Below are 20,789 nucleotides of genomic sequence, written 5' to 3'. Positions count from 1 at the left end.
GTAGCCGCCCTGGGGATTGTTTTAAAGTTTAAGTGCTCTTCAAGAGCGTAAAGGACAGCCTCAAAAGAGGCCACCATCTTCATTAGTAGTTCCATACATAGCCGAATGGAGGGATTCTTCCTTGCCATGGACTACCCGGACCAAATCTTTTATGTATTTGGCCTTTGACCCGGGTAAAAATACTCTGCTTTGGACTGTGTCTATGACCATGCCCAGATACTCCAGCCTTTTTAGGGGCTTTAAGGACGATTTTTCTAGCTTGAGGACCCAGCCTAGGTACTGCAAGTACTCTACTGTGCTGAGCAGCGGTCTGAGCTGCGGTCTAAGCGTGCTATGGACTGTTCTACAAGAAGCAAATCATCCAGATAAACTGTCACTTATGCCCCGAGCCCTTAGTTTTGCCAAAGGCGGGGCTAGAATTTTTGTGAACACTTGAGGTGCTGTAGCAAGACCGAAAGGTAGGGCCACAAATTGGAAGTGGCGCTGATCCACCGCAAACCTCAGGAATCTTTGGTGAGCAGGAAATATTGGCACATGTAAATATGCATCTTTGAGTGCAACGTAAAAGTGCCATCTGTCATCAGTGCCACATATTAGTGCTAGCTGTCAGTGCCACGTATTAGTGCCATCTGTCATCAGTGTATTAGTGGTATCTCATCAGTGCCACGCATTAGTGCCATCTGTCATCAGTGCCACATCAGTGTCACATGTCATCAGTGCCACGTATCAGTGCCACGTATCAGTGCCATGTCAGTGTCATGTGTCATTGTTCTGGTGCTCCAGGTCCTTCAAAAGCGTAATAGGTAGTCAACAATTTAGATGCATGTTGGGCCTCTCTAAGTGGCTAGGCTGTGAAAAAGTCCCACACATGTGGTATCGTAATACTCAGGAGGAGTAGCAGAATGTATTTTGGGGCATCATTTGTGGTATACACATGCCATGTGAGAGAAATAACTATTACAATGACAATTTTGTGTGGGGTGGAGGGAATCTTAATTTTGCAAAGAATTGTGGGAAAAAAAATGACATCAGAAACTAAGAAAATTTGTTTTGTTTTTTCAAACTTTCGGTCTTTTTTCATTTATAGAGCAAAAAGTAAACCCAGAGGTGATCAAATACCACCAAAAGAAAGCTCTATTTGTACGAAAAAAGGACAAAAAATTAATTTGGGTATAGTATTACATAACTGAGGAATTGTCAAAGTGTGAGAGCACTGAAAGCTGAAAGTTGGTCTGGTCACAAGGGGGGTTTAAGTGCCCAGTTGTCAAGTGGTTAAAAACCTTTGTACGGTTTTATTTTTGACACTTTGTTTTAAGTGAATGGGTAGGGGTACAATGTACCTAATACTCATTCACACCCCCCCCCCCCCTTGTTAAAGAGGGCTTCCAGATTCCGATAAGCACTCCGCCCGCAGACCCAGACAAACAACGGTCAGGGTTGTTGAAAAAAGACCCTTGTCCCCATCAACATCAGGGAAAGGTGCTTTGGGGTTGGGGGGCGCAGGGCCTCCTCTGTCCCAAAGCATCAACCTCCCCACATTGAGGGCATGTGGCCTGATTTGGTCCAGGAGAGGGGGCAGGCGCTCACTCAGTACAGTACACAGGGGCAGCAGAACACATCACATCTGGCACATTATAGGGGAACAGAGCAGAGCACATTACATGGGGCACACAGCACAACACATTACAGTACCAGTTTCCTTCATATGCAGAGCATAGCAGGGAAGCGGCTGTGATCAGTTCTCTTTGGCGCGCTGTTTGCCACTGCCCCCTCCACCCCTTCTGTCCATCTCAGGGGATGTCACATACAAGCACTTGGGATAGACAGAAGTTTAGGAGGGGCTGGCAGGGGAACAGCGCACCACAGACTATTATAGCCACTTCCCTGCCTAGCTCTGCATGTGTCCGCAGAGGGGATGCAATAAACCTGTCAGCTGCCTGTGACTGACAGGTAAATTGTGGCGTAGCCCCTGAGGACCTCTCCCGGAATCCCGGTTGAGTAGCCCTGCTTTATAGGGACTTGTTGCAGTGTGCGGTGGCCACCACTACAAAATATGCTATAAGCATGTGTCATTTTCCTGCATATCTGTTTAACTTCTCTGCAGTACTGTTATATAAAGATTAGGAAGTTGAAAGCTAAGTTCACCTTTTGCAAAAAAAAAAAAAAAAAATGCACATTTGCAGAAAAAACTAAAAAAGTTTTGTTTTTTTATTTATTGCAAATGAGCCTGCAAAGCATTGCAACCACAGTCACTGGATTGAGGATGCAATGCTGGGCTTCTATATACTCTTCCTCCAGTTCCATGTCCATACTGAGGCAGTACAAGTGCAATCATTACCTCACTATTGTTCCATTGATAACTACAAGTCCATCTGCTGCAGGTGGCAAACAGGCTTGTAGTTCATTAATTCACAGATTCCAAAATTAAAAAAGGGACAGCTGCTGCAGGGGGAGTTGTTATACAGCACGCATTGTTTTGGAGTTAAAAAATAATATATTGTAAGATTACGAAAAAAAAAAAAAAGTTAAGGCTTCAACAAAACTACACCTGTGCTTATTACGGAATACTAAATTCTTAGTTCAAGTTAAAGTCCATCATTGCATGCCAGTGGGCACTCCACAATGTAACAGTTCACTGGGATTCATTCGCTATGATTCAAACCAAGATAGTTAGGTTGAAGCTTTAACACGTATGCTAGCGCAAAAACATACAGAAGCAGGTGCTGCAATGGTGAAATTATTGTACATTTACAGTGCCTTGCGAAAGTATTCGGCCCCCTTGAACTTTTCAACCTTTTGCCACATTTCAGGCTTCAAACATAAAGATATAAAATTTTAATTTTTTGTGAAGAATCACAAACAAGTGGGACACAATTGTGAAGTGGAACAAAATCTATTCGATAATTTAAACTTTTTTAGCAAATAAAAAACTGAAAAGTGATGCGTGCAAAATTATTCGGCCCCTTTACTTTCAGTGCAGCAAACTCACTCCAGAAGTTCAGCGATGATCTCTGAATGATCCAATGTTGTCCTAAATGACTGATGGTGATAAATAGAATCCACCTGTGTGTAATCAAGTCTCTGTATAAATGCACCTGCTCTGTGATAGTCTCAGGGTTCTGTTGAAAGCGCAGAGAGCATCATGAAGACCAATGAACACACCAGGCAGGTCCGTAATACTGTTGTGGAGAAGTTTAAAGCCGGATTTGGATACAAAAAGATTTCCCAAGCTTTAAACATCCCAAGGAGCACTGTGCAAGTGATCATTTTGAAATGGAAGGAGTATCAGACCACTGCAAATCTACCAAGACCTGGCCGTCCCTCTAAACTTTCAGCTCAGACAAGGAGAAGACTGATCAGAGATTCAGCCAAGAGCCCCATGATCACTCTGGATGAACTGCAGAGAACTACAGCTGAGGTGGGAGAGTCTGTCCATAGGACAACAATCAGTCGTACACTGCACAAATCTGGCCTTTATGGAAGAGTGGCAAGAAGAAAGCCATTTCTCAAAGATATCCATAAAAAGTCTTGTCTAAAGTTTGTCACAAGCCACCTGGGAGACACACCAAACATGTGGAAGAAGGTGCTCTGGTCAGATGAAACCAAAATCCAACTTTTTGCCCACAATGCAAAACGATATGTTTGGCGTAAAAGCAACACAGCTCATCATCCTCAACACACCACCCCCACTGCCAAACATGGTGGTGGCAGCATTATGGTTTGGGCCTGCTTTTCTTCAGCAGAAAGGACAGCTTCTGTCCAAAATTGGCCCTAGTATAAGAATGGGGACCTTGGATTGTGGGCTTCTTGAGGGTAGGGACCGATGTGAGGATGCAATGTATAGGGATAGGGACAATTGTAGACACTCACTCAGGTTGAACTGGATGGACTGGTGTCTTTATTTAACCTTGCTAACTATGAAACTATTAAACTATGAAACTATGGTTAAAAGTGAGGGGAAGATGGATGCAGCCAAATACAGGACCATTCTGGATGAAAACCTGTTGGAGTCTGCAAAAGACCTGAAACTGGGACGGAGATTTATCTTCCACAAGACAATGATCCCAAACATACAGCAAAATCTACAAAGGAATGGTTCACAAATAAACGTATCCAGGTGTTAGAATGGCCAAGTCAAAGTCCAGACCTGAATCCAATCGAGAATCTGTGGAAAGAGCTGAAAACTGCTGTTCACAAACGCTCTCCATCCAACCTCACTGAGCTCGAGCTGTTTTGCAAGGAAGAATGGGCAAGAATTTCAGTCTCTCGATGTGCAAAACTGATAGAGACATACCCCAAGCGACTTGCAGCTGAATAATTTTGCACGCCCCACTTTTCATTTTTTTATTAGTTAAAAAAAGTTTCAAAAATCCAATAGATTTCGTTCCACTTCACAATTGTGTCCCACTTGTTGGTGATTCTTCACAAAAAAAAAAAAAAAAAAAAAAATATATCTTTATGTTTGAAGCCTGAAATGTGGCAAAAGGTTAAAAAGTTCAAGGGGGCCGAATACTTTCGCAAGGCACTGTATGTTACACAATTTGGATGGATGGATGGATAGATAGATGATCTGTCACAAAGGTAACTGGACTCTGCTTTTCATCTACCTTTACAAAGTTGTATACCTTACCTGGAGTACTGTAACTCTATGCTGCTGGAACAATATATGGAACAGTTTTCTGGGCATCATTTTAAGGTGCTCTGGCACAATTAGTAGACAGGCTCCAGAGGACAAAGCAAGAAACAGTTCGATAACAGATGGGTCAAAGGTCAGAGGTGAAGCAAGAAACACGAGATCATCTGGTGACATACCGAAGATGGATCTAAAAACATAAAAAGAAGGTTAAATTCAAGATCATTAGGAGTGAAGCTTCAGGCAAATATAAAATCACATCAATATTAATGAATTTAAAAAAATAAAAATCTATCAAGTGCCATTCATGACCATCATTCGTGCTGTATATTTATTAAAACAAGTAAACAAGGACCTTGGACTGTACAGGCCACACAATTTGTAATAAAATCATGCATGTCCTCCTGGACACCAAAGGCCTTTTGACAGTGCGGGCATTACTGGATGGAACGCTCTCTCTCTTTCTCTTCCCCCTTTTGCTCCCTCCTTCCTCTTGTCTGAGGATATACTGAATGCTTATGGTGGAACTGAGATTTAGGACACCTGGAAGTTTTTCTAGTCCAACAACCTTAGGTTGGTGGGACACCAAATTGATCTTTATTATTAACCCTGTATCAGGTGAAATGTAATCTGGAAAGCACTAGAAAACGCACATGAGACCACAACTTGAGTGAACAATGATTATATACCCGACATTCTAACTGGTGCCATTTGGTGGGGTCTCTGATGCTAAAGCACCTGCCCAGGGAGTTGTCTCCTTGTGCTCGAGATGAGTGCTGTAATTTTTTAAAACGTCCTTGATGAAGCGCGTCAGAATCTGAGGATATCTGATATCAGCATTCTCTTCTGGTGTTTGAATTTACACAATGATCTATCAGCACTATTATTGTTTTTAATAAGCAATATGTTCACTGGATACAATTCATTTAACTTTGGTTATCAATAATTTTATTACAAAATCATGTACTCCTTGTGTGGCCTGTACAGTCCGTGATCATGGTTTATTTGTTTTCCTATAATAAAAAAAAAAAAATTAAAAAAAAACATAAAAAAAGGGGGGGGGAATACAACCTTTACTTGCTGTTGTCCATGCCACTGAACACTGATTTAATGACGAAAGCTGGTCTCCTGAAAAATCTCCAGAAACAGATATTTCTGGAAGTATCAGTCTCCAGGTCCCTCACCAACAAGACATAGCAGTGATGTAGAGGGGGCCAACAACTTTTACAATTATTATAATTTTGTTGTAGAGTTGCATACCCTCACCTCCGAGGAATATAAAACTTGAAGCACCTTGGTTTATCTGAGCTATGGGGACAAATATTGGAGTACAACAATTGTAATTTGGTCCCTTACTGGGTTTATTTTGGGTATTGTGATGTAAGATTGTACTGTATATCACCAGAATATAATACTTTATCGGCCATGATGTGTTTAGGTGTGTGTATATTTTATGGTGTACTAATAATTATATTTTTTTATAATACATTGTCAATAGTTGCTGCCTGAAAAGTCCCATTGGAGCGTTGAATATTTGGTAGTGATCAAAGTCACTTTAAATGTATTTTTAAAATATATGTACACCTCAATAAAAATTAGTTTTACCATGTTAATTTAAGTTCAAAAGTATTTTTCACTATTTTTAAAACTGCAAAGCTACAGTATGTTCCTGCTCTAGATCTTTCAAACCTATGAAATAGGTTTGATAATAGAGGCAGTACGAGGCATTTCAATGCTTCTGTATTGACAGCACCACAGAAATCATGGCAAGGAAATATACATTTTCCTTCAGTTGCTATGAAACCAGCCCACATACTCAGATTTCAGATGTGCTAAATATTCGCTCAGAAACATGGTCACGACTCTAAGGTTTTTTTTAATATAAAAATTGATACAATACAGTGAAAATTCTGCTACTTACACACAACAGCATGGTTATAAAGATCTCAAATTTAGCTTGGAGTGAAAAACCCGAAAAGGGCAGCATTTCTAAGCAAAACAGCCATTAAAAATAACTACAAAAAAATACTGTAGTGAAGCAGCGCTAAATAACTCAAAAACAAATCCTTAAATATAAAGTGCTGATGGTAAAGTGTTAATAATGTTCGTAGGATAACCTAAACCAATCATTAGGCATGAAGTGCTAATAATAAAGTGCTGATAATGTTCTCACTTCCCAATGTGCAAAATAGCGCAATACAATGACATAAAAAAAAATAATACATCAAAAAGTCAATATAAGGATAAGTGATCCAAAGTGTAACCAAAGTATCTAAAGACTATGCAATAGTCCCACAACAGTTGGTGCAGTTATCCCCATCGGAGAAGTTCCATCAGGATTGTGACAGATCTGATCCCACACTCCGATTGAGTGCTTCCATCAGTACCACTTCCTCCCAGCCTGAATATAGATATCAGATATTCCAACCGCTCACAAGCACAAAACAAGACGACACTTGCTTAGTTGCTCAACATGGACTGATTTATTAGAACCAAAATGACAAGTATTTATAATACAGTAGAAGACTAAAACCTAACCTAATTAGCATGAGCTAATTATCTAATGATTGACCCAGACTAGTTGTCTGAGAGAGAGGACTTTTCAGGGTAAGTCTCCTAGTTCACTGATTGGCTATTCAATACACATTACCATAAACATAAACACAGGGTTAATTAGCACAAACAACAATGTGTGGACTCTTACAAGCCAGACTAGACTCATTTACACAACAGACAGGTGGCTGTAGTTGATGACATTAGCATCTAACAGTTTGTGTCCCAACAGCGTGATTCAGTCTATTGCTAATATGGCAAATACATATCCAGAGTCTGTGTGTTTTGGGGGGGACATGGATCTGAATCCAAGTAACACCACCTCAGGCATACAGCTCACAAAGAGCACTGTTCCCCCAATGCCAGGGTCCATAATCGCAAGGCAAGAGGCTCGCATTCTGTCCCCTCCAACAGCCTCTGTCCCGGCTAGGTCTGTCACAAGGATAATCCAAGTATTTACAGCAGCAGGTATCATAGTCTCTTTTGTAAATCCTGTGAGCCGAAGTTGGCAAGATTCTTTAACAAAGGTTGAAAAAAGTATTTGAAAACAAGCATTTTATGGAGAAACAGCCTTGATACTGCAGTGATCATCTGTCCAGGAAATACCCACAGAGGAGGAAAAGAACACACCGGTGTTATATATCTCTTGATGCACTACTAGACCCATCTAGTATCTAGGGGTCTATCTTTAAGGCGAGAGGCTAGCACACACACAAGGTGTGGATTGGAGAAGGATATCTACAAGGTATTATAATATACCTGCAATTGGACTGTTTCCTTTCCCTCTCCCTTTTGTTTCACTTTTTTGCACATTTGTTTATTTCCAAAAGGGACTATTGGATAGTATCTTTAGATACTTTGGATACACTTTGGATCACTTATCCTTATATTGACTTTTTGATTAATTATTTTTTATGTCATTGTATTGCACTATTTTGCACATTGGAAGACCATTATTAGCACTTTATGCCTTAGGATTGGTTTAGGTTATCCTATGAACATTATTAGCACTTTACCATCAGCACTTCACAGTTAATGATTTGTTTTTTAGTTGTTTAGCGCTGCTTCACTACAGGTTACATTTATTCATTGGTGCTGGCAACACAATAGAGGAGCTTTCTCATCGTTTACACTTCTTAGTAGCGCATTAGTACTTTATTTTTATACAAGAAAAATACTGCAGCCCCTTCTGTAAAGTTATTTATGTTGTTCAAATGACTTTAACTGACAAAAATATGAATATTAGCTCCTATGTATGAGGCCACTTTGCTGCATATCATACCTGACTAATATACTAAATGTTAGCTTGCTTTTATTTATTACATGTATTTGGAGAATGCAGAAAATGTTATGCTGTGCTTTATGTTTCCACCAATCCTTGCCCTCAAAGAGCTTACAATCCAAGATCCCCATCTCACATGCATACAGATATTGGGCCAATTCAGACAAAAAACAATTAATCTACCAGTAGGTCTTTGGAGCGTGGGAGAACATCGGAATCAATGGAACAAACTCACACAAGCACAGGGAGAACGTGCAAACTCCATGCAGACAGGGTGCCCTTTACAATGCTTTGTGTGAGTTCTGTTATATGTGAGTGACAGGACTGCTATACATGTGAGGATGAGCGTTAGGTCTTAGCCCTTGTACACATGGTCAGAAAATCCAGGGGGGCAAGCCAGGACGAGCAGCTTCAAGGTCCGTGAGGTTGACATTTTCCGGCAAGTCTGCATCAGGCCCAACTGAGGCCACATAGTTTGCTGAGTGTTTTCTCAAAAATTTGTACAGAACGCAGCAGGCAAGCACAATATGATTTAGTATATATTCCGCCATGTGTATTGGAGTCAAAAAAAGGCAGAACCGGCAGGCCATTATCCCGAAATTGTTCTCCACTACTCTTCTAGCTCTGGCCAGCTGTACATTAAAGATCCTCTGATCCGGGGTGAGGGTCCTCATCGGGAAAGGCCGCATCAGATGATTTGCCAGAGCAAACGCCTCATCTGCAACGAAAACGAAGGGGAGTCCTTCAACATTCTCCTCTGGAGGTGGCAAGCCCAGACTGCCACTCTGGAGACGCTAGTAGAACTCCGTCCGCGCGAACACTCCACCATCCGACATACGGCCATTTTTCCCCACGTCCACATACAGGAAGTCATACGTCTCTGACACCACCGCCAACATCACGATACTATTATACCCCTTGTAATTATAATAGTAGGACCCCGAGTTGGGGGGTGGGACAATGCAGACGTGTTTCCCATAAATTGCATCTCCACAATTGGGAAAGTCCCAACGACTGGCAAAGTGGGAGGCCACAGTCTGCCATTTCTGTGGCGCTGAAGGAAACTGTGGAGTCAAACAAGAAAAAAAAAAAAGAATAGTCATTTTGCACATCAACATTGCAAGTAGATTAGACACAAACATTTTTGGCCAATATCAGTATAACATTTTTGGAAAGGAGTATTTAAAGCCAAAAGTATAAGGTCCCCTTATCAGATTCCTCACCCCCCCCCCCCCCGATCTGATGGCCCATTGCAAAAAATGAAAGGGGGGGGGGGATGTTTTGGACAGGTAACTTACTTACACTATTGGCAGCCCACCGGACAGGTAAGAAGTGTCATAATACAAAAAAAAAAGGAACAAATGGAAGCACGTTATGACATTCTGCTATTACCTATCAAGATAATAATAGGAGAAAAAAAAAACTTTAAAGCGGAGGTCCACCCTAAAGTGGACCTTCCGCTCATCGGAACCCTCCCCCCCTCCGGTGCCACAATCTGCACCTTTCAGGGGGGAGGGGGGGTGCAGTTACCTGGATAATCCAGGTAACTGCACCCACTTCCGGGATAGCTCTCTGCGGAAAGGGGCGTAACTTACGCCCCTTTCCGCAAGTGCCCGCCCCTTCCCACAAGTGCCCGCTGCCTGCTGGGAAACACACAGATCCCAGAGGCAGCGGGGAGCATCCTTATTGCGCAGCGCGATTCGCGCATGCGCAGTAGGGAACCGGGAAATGAAGCCGAAAGGCTCCATTTCCTGATTCCCATACCCAAGATGGCGGCAGCAGGACCCGACAGACGACCTAGAGATCGGCTTCGGGTGCCGACATCGCGGGCGCGCTGGACAGGTAAGTGTCACTATTTTAAAAGTCAGCAGCTGCAGTATTTGTAGCTGCTGGCTTTTAAAAAAATAAATAAATAAAAAAATAAAAACGCGGAGTCCCGGTGGACTCCCGCTTTAAACAGTAGCATTTGAAAGTATTGAGGTAGGCCCTTGCACTACATGCTTTGGTGAATTCATCTATAAATCGGACCAGAAAAAAAAAAGGTAGGTATAGTGTGTATTGGGTTTGGCAAAGTCAGCAGACAGAGGATTGCTATCAACTGACCTAGCAGTTGGGGGGAGGGGGGTTTCTAATGAGTTTGGCCCACCAAAAAAAATAAAATAAAAAAAAGAATCTGGCACTCTGCATAAATTTAAGCACACACATAACATTTGTACTCATTTTAGGGGATGTTTAAGGGAAAGCAATAATATGGAGCTGACAAAATACATTGCTAAGTGAGTAGGCTATAGGTTTATGGCCCCAGAAGAGCATGCTGGGGAAGATAGTGAAGGCAAATATGCATGAAGGACAAAAAAGGAACTTGAATGCATGAGGACAAAGGGGCACAGCATATCAATTCGAGCATATTGCAATCATGGCAATTAGGGAATGAGGAAAGAAATCCAATACATTAGCAAACATTAAATACATAGAATGTTATGTTAAAGGAGAAAACTTACCTTAATATAGTCCTTCTGCAGGACCTGTATGATGGCAGAACAGGTCTCTGGAATAATGATTCCCAGAGCCTGGGGGGAGATGCCAGTCAAGAACTTGAGGACCTGAAGACTTCTCCCTGTCGCCAAGTAGCGCAACGTGGCGATGAGCCTCTGCTCCGGAGCGATGGCTTGCCACATGCAGGTATCCTGCCCGCTGATATAAGGGGACAACAAAGCCAGCAGACGGTGAAAAACGGGGTCCATCATCCGGAGATAATTCCTGAAATCATCAGGATTATTCTCCCGGATCTCACGTAGCAAAGGCATGTGCGAGAACTGGTCATGCTGGAGCAACCAATTCTTGGTCCACGAACTCCTCCTCGCCCTGTTCATGGACCGGGCTTGTGTCAAAGCTAAAAGCCCAACACCAAGCCCCTGCACAGCATGAACTCTACGACAAGTACGTACAAGAAACATGGCTTAAAAGGGTTGGCTGGTCAGAACGGACAACAGAAGGCACCGATAAACAGCAAGGCCTGAAAGAACAAACTGAAAACCAGAAACGAGTGGACAATAAGCACTGAAAATCAAAGCGTACTATATACCAAGATATAGTTCACAATGACCAAACAAATGCTAACTGACTACACGCACTGATAAGCAGATACGCACTGACAAGCACAAACTGAAGAGCATTAACGATCTGAAACACAAATCTGAAAAGCGCGAGTCGTCTCTAACCAAACTTCTACTAACACGCGATAAACACGAGATCAGCATGAGGAACCCAAAGGGTGCCGGACGTGGTGCTGAACTTCCCTTTTCTAGTCCCGTAGTTCATGGTTTACGTCACCGCGTTCTTGGCGGTCGGAAATTCCGACAACTTTGTCCAACCGTATGTATGCAACACCACTGCCGGACCACTTCCAGACTAAATCCGTCGGAATTTATCCGACCGATTTTGTTGTCGGAATGTCCGACCATGTGTACAAGGGCTTAGAAGGCCTCTCTGGCTTTCTCAGAATGAAAGGCTTGGAAGACTTACGTAGAAATTTGGGTCAACCTTATGGATGGGCAGAGAAGTTAGATCTGTGGTTTTCCTAAAAATGGCATGGGCCCATACTGCAAAGAGGGAAGAATGATTTCCAGTCCAAAAAAGGGAGACAGTCATGTCCAAGTAACAAAAAGACATGGGAGGAGCCTTAAAAGTGGAGTTCCACCCTAAAGTGGAACTTCCACTCATCGGAACCCTCCCCCCCTATAATACAGGTATCTGCACCCACTTCCGGGCATAGATATCCGCAGAACCTGCAGGTATTTACACCACTTCCTGTGGGGCCCCCGCTTTCTGCTGGGAAACACACGGATCCCAGAGACAGCAGGGACCATCCTTATTGTGCAGCGCCACTCGCACATGCGCAGTAGGGAACCGGGAAGTGAAGCCACAAGGCTTCACTTCCTGATTCCCATACCCAAGATGGTGGGGGCAGCACCTGAGAGCCGAGCGACAGATTGGCTTCGGGTGCCGACATCGCGGACGCGCTGGACGGGTAAGTGTCCATATTTTAAAAGTCAGCAGCTGCAGTATTTGTAGCTGCTGACTTAAAAAAAAACATGGCGGAACTCCCACTTTAAATACACTATGGGGTTGGTTTACTAAAACCAGAGTGCGCAAAATCAATCAGCTTCCAGGTTTCATTGTCAAAGCTTAATTGAACGAAGCTGTTAGAAGCCGATTGGCTACCATGCACAGCTGCACCAGATTTTGCACTGTAATGTTTTCGTAAATCAACTCCTATTTTTTAATTGCTAAAACCTTACACACAATGACTGGGTGGTTGCAGTCAGCCCCATTTACTTGAATGGTTTGCATTTGGCAGCAGTACTGGCCACCAAAGGTGATTCGGGCCGGGCTTTTTTTTCCCCTCACAAAACAGGTGCAGGTACTCCCCCTTTTGAGTCATCCCTTGAACCCCGCCCCCCCCCCTTCAAGCACTGTCCCTTGGTTTAATCTCCTACCCACCTCTCTGTGCTGCCCCTTTTCATGTTATGTTTCTAGGTAAATTTGTATGAAAAGCAGTGTAGAGCCGGTACTCCTAATGAGTACGCGCTGTCTGTAAATGTAGTTTTTGCCCAAAACTGTAGTTGAGTTTTGGGGTTAATTGTTCTAAATTATACTTTGGCATCAGTTTGGCTAGGCTGTATTGAGGTTCTGCCTGGTCATAGGTGGGGTTTTGCAGTCTGGTTGGACACATTGGGTACCAATCTCTCTCTTGGAGCCAATCAGTGGGCGTTTGTCTCGCCGTGTATTCTGGGAGAGGGCAGTTCCAAGCACCTGAGCTAAACTTTATACTGATACCCACTATTCCCAACTTAGAGACTGAGTTTGTTTAACCGTTTTATGCAAAATAAAAATCCTAACAAGGAATCCAAGCGTCGGTCTCTACAGTTACTGGGTCATCAACCCTGGGAACCCCTAGACAAGGACAACGAGTTAGGAGCTGGTAGAAGTAATCGGTAAGCCCAGAAAAATTCAGCCGCTCCTTCAGGGGTAAGTGCTACAGCAGTAAAATAGATTGTGCAATCAGCAACAGAATAACCACACCCCCCCCCCCCCCCCCAGCAACAATAAATTCTCCCCTGCAACAGTAGAAATAGAAGTGAAATATATCCCCTGCAATCAGCAAGGACAGACACATCCCCCAGCAACAGACCTCCCCCCCACAACAATAGATCCTCCAGCAGCAATAGCCCCCCCTCAACTGAAGATCTCTTGCAGCAGCATGTGACCCCGCCCCCCCCCCCAGCAACAATAGATCATCCACCAGTAACAGATCACATAGATCACCCACCAGCAACAATAGACCTCAACAACAGACCCCTGGCAGCAATAGAACCCCCTGCAATAAAAGGTCCCCCAACAACCAGCATCAATAAGCCCTCCAGAAAGCCACAGCACCCCTTGCCATTAACATACATTTAGTGCTGGAGGTGCCGGAACTGCTTTCCCCCATGTTCCCACTGAAAAAAAGCCCTGGATATGGGTATAACTTTTGGCACGCCTGCTACTTGTGTATTACCCCATCCAGTCACCAAACAACAACAAAATAAACACACACAGATCCTGTTCCCTTAAAACATGAATAACAGCACATGGCTTGCGCTGTGTAATTTGACCCCTTCTATCACCTGAAATACCTGGCTGATCCTGCCTGGCTATGCATTCTGCCCTATAAACTGACCAGAGTTTATCATGGCTGCTGAGCCCTGGTCAGTTTATGTGCCTCAATCATCTGAAGCTCTCCTCTCTGCTCTCCCCTATCCTCTCCCCCCTCCCTGCCTGTCAGATCTGTCAACTCTGAAGCTCTCCCCTCCTGCTGCAATCAGAACTACAAAAAAAAAAAAAAAAAAAACACATACAATCCCCTCTGTAAAACAACATTATGTGCCCCAGTGTCTGTGTTGTATAAAAAAAAAATATGCCCATCTGTACCTTATATCAGAGCAACTCCCTCTCTCCTCCTCATCTGACATCAGCGGGAGTTCTCGGGCCCTCCCGCTATAGCTGTCAGCCTGGAAAGGAGAAAGCAGAGGAGTCACGTGAGCGTCAGGCGACGCTCTGATACAAAAAAGGTACAGATCGGCATCTTTTATACATAAAAGACAGACACTGGGGCACATAATGTTATTTTACAGAGGGGATTGTATGTTTTTTTATTGTAGTGGCTTAACCACTTGAAGACTCATTCTTTTTTTTTTGCTCCTCCCCTGCTGCAAGTATAAACAAGGCCTACCTAAAAATCTAATCAAAAACATATTTTAGCCCACTTTACTAGTTGCTGACATACTAATATCTACATGATATAAAGTAGTACAAAAAGAACAGATGCAGGTAACAGCATGAATAAAACATAGGTTAGTGAATGTAACTTACGCAAGATGCTGAATGTTTGGTACAATGCAGCAGTGAGGTACACTAACTATTTTAGGGTTGCCGGTGGTTCCAGAGGTGTGCAAAACATATGCCAGGCAATATCGGTCTCTGTCTAAGTACTCATTACACAGCTGACTTGGAGCAGTCCGATCATGGTCATCTTTAATTTTTGGATCTTTATCATTTTTTTTCTCTCTTTGCAGAGCCTCAAAAATTGTGATGTTCAGATGCTGAACTTTTGAGGAATCTCTTTCGATCCAGCTCGGGAACAGTTGTCTGAAGACCTGATAAACAAGAAAGAGCATCATTGAGCAGTCAATCCCTGGACTATTTTTTTTTTCTTTTTTACAAAAAAAACAAAAAACACATACATTTAAACATAGATGTTGGTGTCTTATGTATTTCTTTTAGACCGGTGTAGTAATTCAGCACAAAACAACTTCTGCACTTTGCCTCCTTGCAGGATTTTCCTGCAATAAGGACCAGTCACTGCTGCTCTCTCTTCTTGTGCAGGGTGTTTTGCATATGCCCCCTTGTAGTTTTCTGCAGGCAGCCTTTAGAGAGAGGACATGCTGGGACCCACCCTCAGCCCTGCTCTCAGCACAGCAATAATGATGTCACCTCTTATTTTACAAGTCAGTATCTGAGTTTTCAAAGGCATTGTGGAATGAAAGTCTTTACGCTCAGAGTTCAGTTTTAGTTCTGCTTCACTTCCACAATTGTGATTTTCACTTTCAATAAAAATATATAATAAAGTAAAAAAAAAAAAAAAAGTAAAAAAATACAAATAAATAAAAAGTATATACAGTGGGGAAATTATTTGAACTCCTGCAGATTTTGTAAGTTTGCCCACTTACGAAGAAATTAAGGTTCTATAATAATTTTATCATAGGTATATTTAGAATGATAGGGACAGAATATCAAGCGAAAATCCAGAAAAAATAAAAATAAAAAAACACACACGATACAAATGTTATAAATTGATTTGCAGTTCAGTGAGTAAAATACCATATTTATCGGCGTATAACATGCACCTTTTTCCCTCTTAAAATCAGGGGAAAATCGCGGGTGCGTGTTATATGCCGATCCCCTGACGATTGTGAGCCTCTCGGCCGCTCTCGGCGGCTTTCAGCCGCTCTCGATGGCTTTCGCAGTCCCGTGTGATCCGCCGAAAGCCGCCGAGAATGGCCGAAAGCCACAGAGATACACAGGACATCCGGCACTGTATCACGGCGGCGCCATTTTTAAATGACACTGGGGCAAGGCTGCAATAACAAGGGTGCAATGATGGACATTTAAATGTAAGGTTTTTTTTCCTTAAACTTCCCTCCTTAACTTGGAGTGTGTGTGTTATACGCCGATAAATACGGTAAATATTTGTTCCTCAAGTAAAACAGGACTTGGTACTTGGTGGAGAAACCCTTGTTGGCAAACACAGAGGTAAGACGTTTCTTACAGTTGGTGACCAGGTTTGCACACATCTCAGGAGGGATTTTGGTCCACTCTTTTTTTTTTTTTTTAACATTTCTTCTCTAAATCCTTAAGGTTTCTTGGCTGTCCCTTGGCAACTCGAAGTTTCGGCTCACGCCACAAATTTTGTGTAGGATTAAGGTCTGGAGACTGACTAGGCCACTCCATGACCTTAATGTGCTTCTTCTTGAGCAAAAATGTGGATATATGGGAATCCCGCCTCATTTAATGTATAGCACTCACTGATCGCTATCGTGGGGTGTAATCAATAACAGTAGTACATCCAAAACAAAAAAATATATATGATAATAAACACACCCTGAGGAGTAAAACTACATAATTTTATTAGCTATATGTAGCAAGTTACAAAATAGTAATCTAAAATCCCCTAGTCCCATACAAAATAAAACAAGGGAAGTCGCAAAGATAATAAATGACTTCCACTGGTTTTATATCCTCCCCCAAAAAACATTTAAACCAGACCATCCATATAATCCATCCTACCCACAATGGAGATGGAAATATGCATTCAGTGAATTCCTCCTTCCCTTTGATAAAGAGCATTCCCCAAAACACCTGTTATTAATCCCAGCTACCTTAAGCAAGGACTAAACTGTGAATTTTCCTGTAAAGAGCAGTGTAATACTGTTATACAGAGTTATTTACACTGCTCAATATGGAATGATACAATTAAAGCAGCCCTGTGCACAGATATATAACCAGAATGTCAGAAGTCAGTCACAAAAGTATCAAAAAAGCCATCATAAGAAAAAAAGAAACATCAGAAGTATGTTGTAAACGTTCAGTGCATTTCTTATGAAAAGAAGGAGATACTTTTCTCTCAATATATATTTATGTCTCTTTTGATAAAGTGCTTCTTGCTGTTTTTTCCTTTGCATAAATGGTAGGTGGCAGACACTCAATTGATTTGATATACACTGCAGTTCAGATTAATCAGATGAACAAAGCAAAATATAGTCTGTGTAACCCTCAGTCGAGGTGCCCACAACGTGTAGGTATATCCTCTAGAGACTATTAAAGCCATGGTTAATCATACACAAAGCTCGTTTGGTTACTTACTGATCGCTGGTTATTCGATAGACTCTTCAGAGTGTAGTCAGAATTGTTTTGCTGGTCAAATACATACCGATTTTTCCAGCTAGATCAGAAGTGCCCAACCTTTTGAAGAGCGAGGGCCACCTAAGCGACTTGGTAACCGGTCGCGGGCCACAATGAGCGGAGCGGGTATATGGCAGCCCACTCTACTCTATAGAGCCCTCTCTACTTTTTTTTTTTTTTTTTTTTTTTTTCTTTTTTTGCGGATTGGAGATAGGCGTTTGTAAACTGACACAAACCCATTTACATCTTCTACTCCTTAGATGTGAAGAGAGGGTCCAATTAGGTCGGCCTGACCATGTGAAAGGGGCCTATGGCTCAGTGCAAGTAACCCCCAGTTGCACTGCTCTGCACCTGTGGGTCAGTTTGAAAGCAGCCCAGTAACCACTGCAGAACAGATATGTCCATATATACACTGTGATTTTAGTAATAAACTTACTATTAATAACAGTATTCTATTCCATCACAGAGGAGGAGGAGGTCGTGGGCCACATCAGAGGGCTCCATGGGCCACATGTGGCCCCTGGGCCACTGGTTGGGCACCCCTGAGCTAGATGCTTGTCCTATCAATCTTTAGTCCATGCTCCATGCAGTGTGTCAGCATATCCAAAAGATAGCAATCCAAAGACTAATATTCAAATCATTATAGTGTCCACACTGAAAGATGGTTTACCATAAGCCGGTTGCATAAATTGGTCATTCCATAGTTTTCCAGCAGGTATCAATTCAAAGTCCTCAAAGCCATAAACAGGAGTGTTGGCAGGGGTCCATGAGTAGTGGGGGTGCTCACCCAGCATGAAAAGCTTACATGTTTCTTTCCTTACAAAGCGGAACTTCGTCAGAGCTTAAGGGTCAGTCGGTCATCTGTTTAAATAAAGGGCCACAACCCACTCTTAATTGATCAGATTAAAAGCAGGTGCTACCCACCTGTCAGCCTAAAGTAAGACCCCTTTGACACTTGGGCGTTTTTCTGATGCTTTAGCGTTAATAAAAAGCACCTGTAAAGCGCTTGAAAGAAGCCTCATCTGCAATCCCAATGTGAAAGCCCAAGTGCTTTAAGAGCACTGCCAGCGCCCGCAAAATGCTTGTAAAGCGCTGCTTAAACTAGCAGTGCTTTACCAGCGTTTTTCGAGCGCTAGTGGGGTGCTTTTAACCCCTGCTAGTGGTCAAATAAAGGGTTAAAAGCGACCACAAAGCGACACTGCCAAAAGCGCTTTGTAGGCGCATTTCAGTCGCTTTTTTGGCGTTTTGCAGGCGCTTCCCATTGATTGCAATGGAAAGGGGCGCTTTAGGAGCAGTGTATTCATCGCTCCAAACGTGCTGCAAAGAAGCTGCTTGCAGGATTTTTTTTTTTTTTTTTTTTACACGCCCTGCGAGAGCAGCGCCTCAGTGTGAAAGCACTCTGGATTTCACATTGGGATTGCAGTTGCGGCTTCTTTCAGGCGTTTTTTTTTTTTTTTTAAAGCTAAAGCGCCTGAAAAACACCCCGGTGTGAAAAGGGTCTAAGTATGATATATATGCGTCTGAACATTAAAAATCCCTGCTATACTGTGCTACCTCACACTCTAGTATTGAAAAAAACACTGTTGTAAAATCAGTCCCTATCTAATGAAACCAATATTGTTGTGTGTATGATGGTTGAAAGTAATCTGCTCTACTGTTGTGGAAACAGGTGTGCCTGGGCCCACATTAATGCCGAGATTTAATCAGCATGTATGTGGAAGCGGCAATCAATATGCAGGGTATCACAGACAGGATTAGAAATGACTCCTACCTGCGCTGAGTGTTGAGATGGAATCGGTATGTATATGGACACAGTGATTGTATGTCCTGCATCCGATGGATCTGATTTAGGAAGGGTGCTTCTCTAATCCTGATATGCTGCTGGATTAAACTAATGAATGGTCTATATATATTAAATGGGGGAGGGGTTCAAGTGAAAAATCAATTTATATATATTGGGGATGTACATATAGAAGGCTAGCGATTATGGAATTCTCTATGTGTATATGTATCCATCAGCTGTACAAAATATAGACTTGAGGGATAAATCTGTTCACTCTGCACACTCTGGATTTGACAGCTAATATGCAGGATATTACAGACAGGATTAGAAATGATTCTTGTCAGCGCTAGGGTGCATTTTGATACTGAGATGAAATTGGCATGTATATGGATACAGCGATTGCATGTCCTGCATCTCTGATTTAGGAGGTGGGGGGGGGGGGGTCTTTATAATACTGATATCGGATTAGATGAGAGTATACTAGTGCTGAGATGTGATCAACATGTATGTGGAAACGGTAACCAATATGCAGGGTATCATAGACAGGATCAGAAATGATCCCTACCTGCGCTGAGGTTTACTTTAGTGCTGGGATGGAATCGGCATGTATATGGACACAAAGATTTTATGTCCTGCATTCGATGGACCTGATTTAGGAAGGGTGCCTTTATGGTTCTGATTACATCTCAGCACTAAATAGATGAGAGTACACCAGTGAAAAACCTACATATACTAAAAGCGAGATGGTTTTAAATGAAAAGTCCACATATATTATATATATATATATATATATATATATATATATATATATATATATATATATATATATATATATATATATATATATAGTGAGGGGTTAGCTCGGCAGCGGGTGTGTGTGACCCCCTGGATGGGTTCACAACACAAAATCAGGCACAGCAGACAGCGTTGTAGGTGCAAAAAACAAAAGATGCGGTTTATTTATGCTACATGCAGTGAAACATATAACAGCCAAACAAAAATAAAACATGAAAATAAATCCTGGTCAGCTTGACCTCCGATTACACACTTAGATTCCCTGTCTAACAACTGAGTGCAGCCTTGTGCTGCACCAGTCCCTGTTGTAGAGGTTTGCCACACAGGCGTTAACTCACCGCACAGAACAGGTGTCACACTCCCCAGTCTATACAAACACAAAACTGGTTCCAGGATGGAGCATCTCCCTAAGCATGCTGGGGTTTTTTGTAGAGGTCTTAATGAGCCCACTTACTTCAGCTGGGCTCATTAACTCTTCCCCTCTAGTTGTACAAGTCTGCATAAAGCCTGAATCTAGGGCACACATTTCCCATCCTGGATACAACCAGGTGACTTTACCTGCGTGCTGCCACAATATATATCTCTACTTAGCTGTATAAAAAGCATATTTTTGAGGGACAAATTTGTTCACTATGATCCCAGGAAAATAAGCTTGGCTATTTATAGGAAGAATCTCATGTCTGTATAAGCAAGTATATGTTGAAAAGATCTTTGTGTATGTGTATGGTGGCTTGGGAATT

The 20,789-nt window shown here is 42.4% G+C and overlaps 1 protein-coding gene across 2 annotated transcripts in view; it reads right to left on the bottom strand.

Moving 5' to 3' along the window:
* Positions 1–20,789, bottom strand: part of AASDH (aminoadipate-semialdehyde dehydrogenase) — a 96,638-nt gene that overhangs the window by 41,267 nt on the left and 34,582 nt on the right. For both annotated transcript variants that reach the window (XM_077477443.1, XM_077477444.1), the window contains 2 exons: positions 14,883–15,166; positions 4,631–4,823 (listed from right to left, as the gene is read on the bottom strand). In XM_077477443.1, the coding sequence (XP_077333569.1) occupies positions 4,631–4,823; positions 14,883–15,166 (477 nt within the window). The remainder of the gene's footprint in view (positions 1–4,630; positions 4,824–14,882; positions 15,167–20,789) is intronic.

The sequence above is a fragment of the Lithobates pipiens genome, unplaced genomic scaffold (assembly GCF_037356315.1).
Source record: "Lithobates pipiens isolate NorthernLeopardFrog02 unplaced genomic scaffold, aLitPip1_a1.2 Scaffold_13, whole genome shotgun sequence".
NCBI classification, from domain to species: Eukaryota; Metazoa; Chordata; class Amphibia; order Anura; family Ranidae; genus Lithobates; species Lithobates pipiens.
Note: the sequence above shows the minus strand (reverse complement) of the source record. Positions and strands in the feature narration are given on the sequence as shown.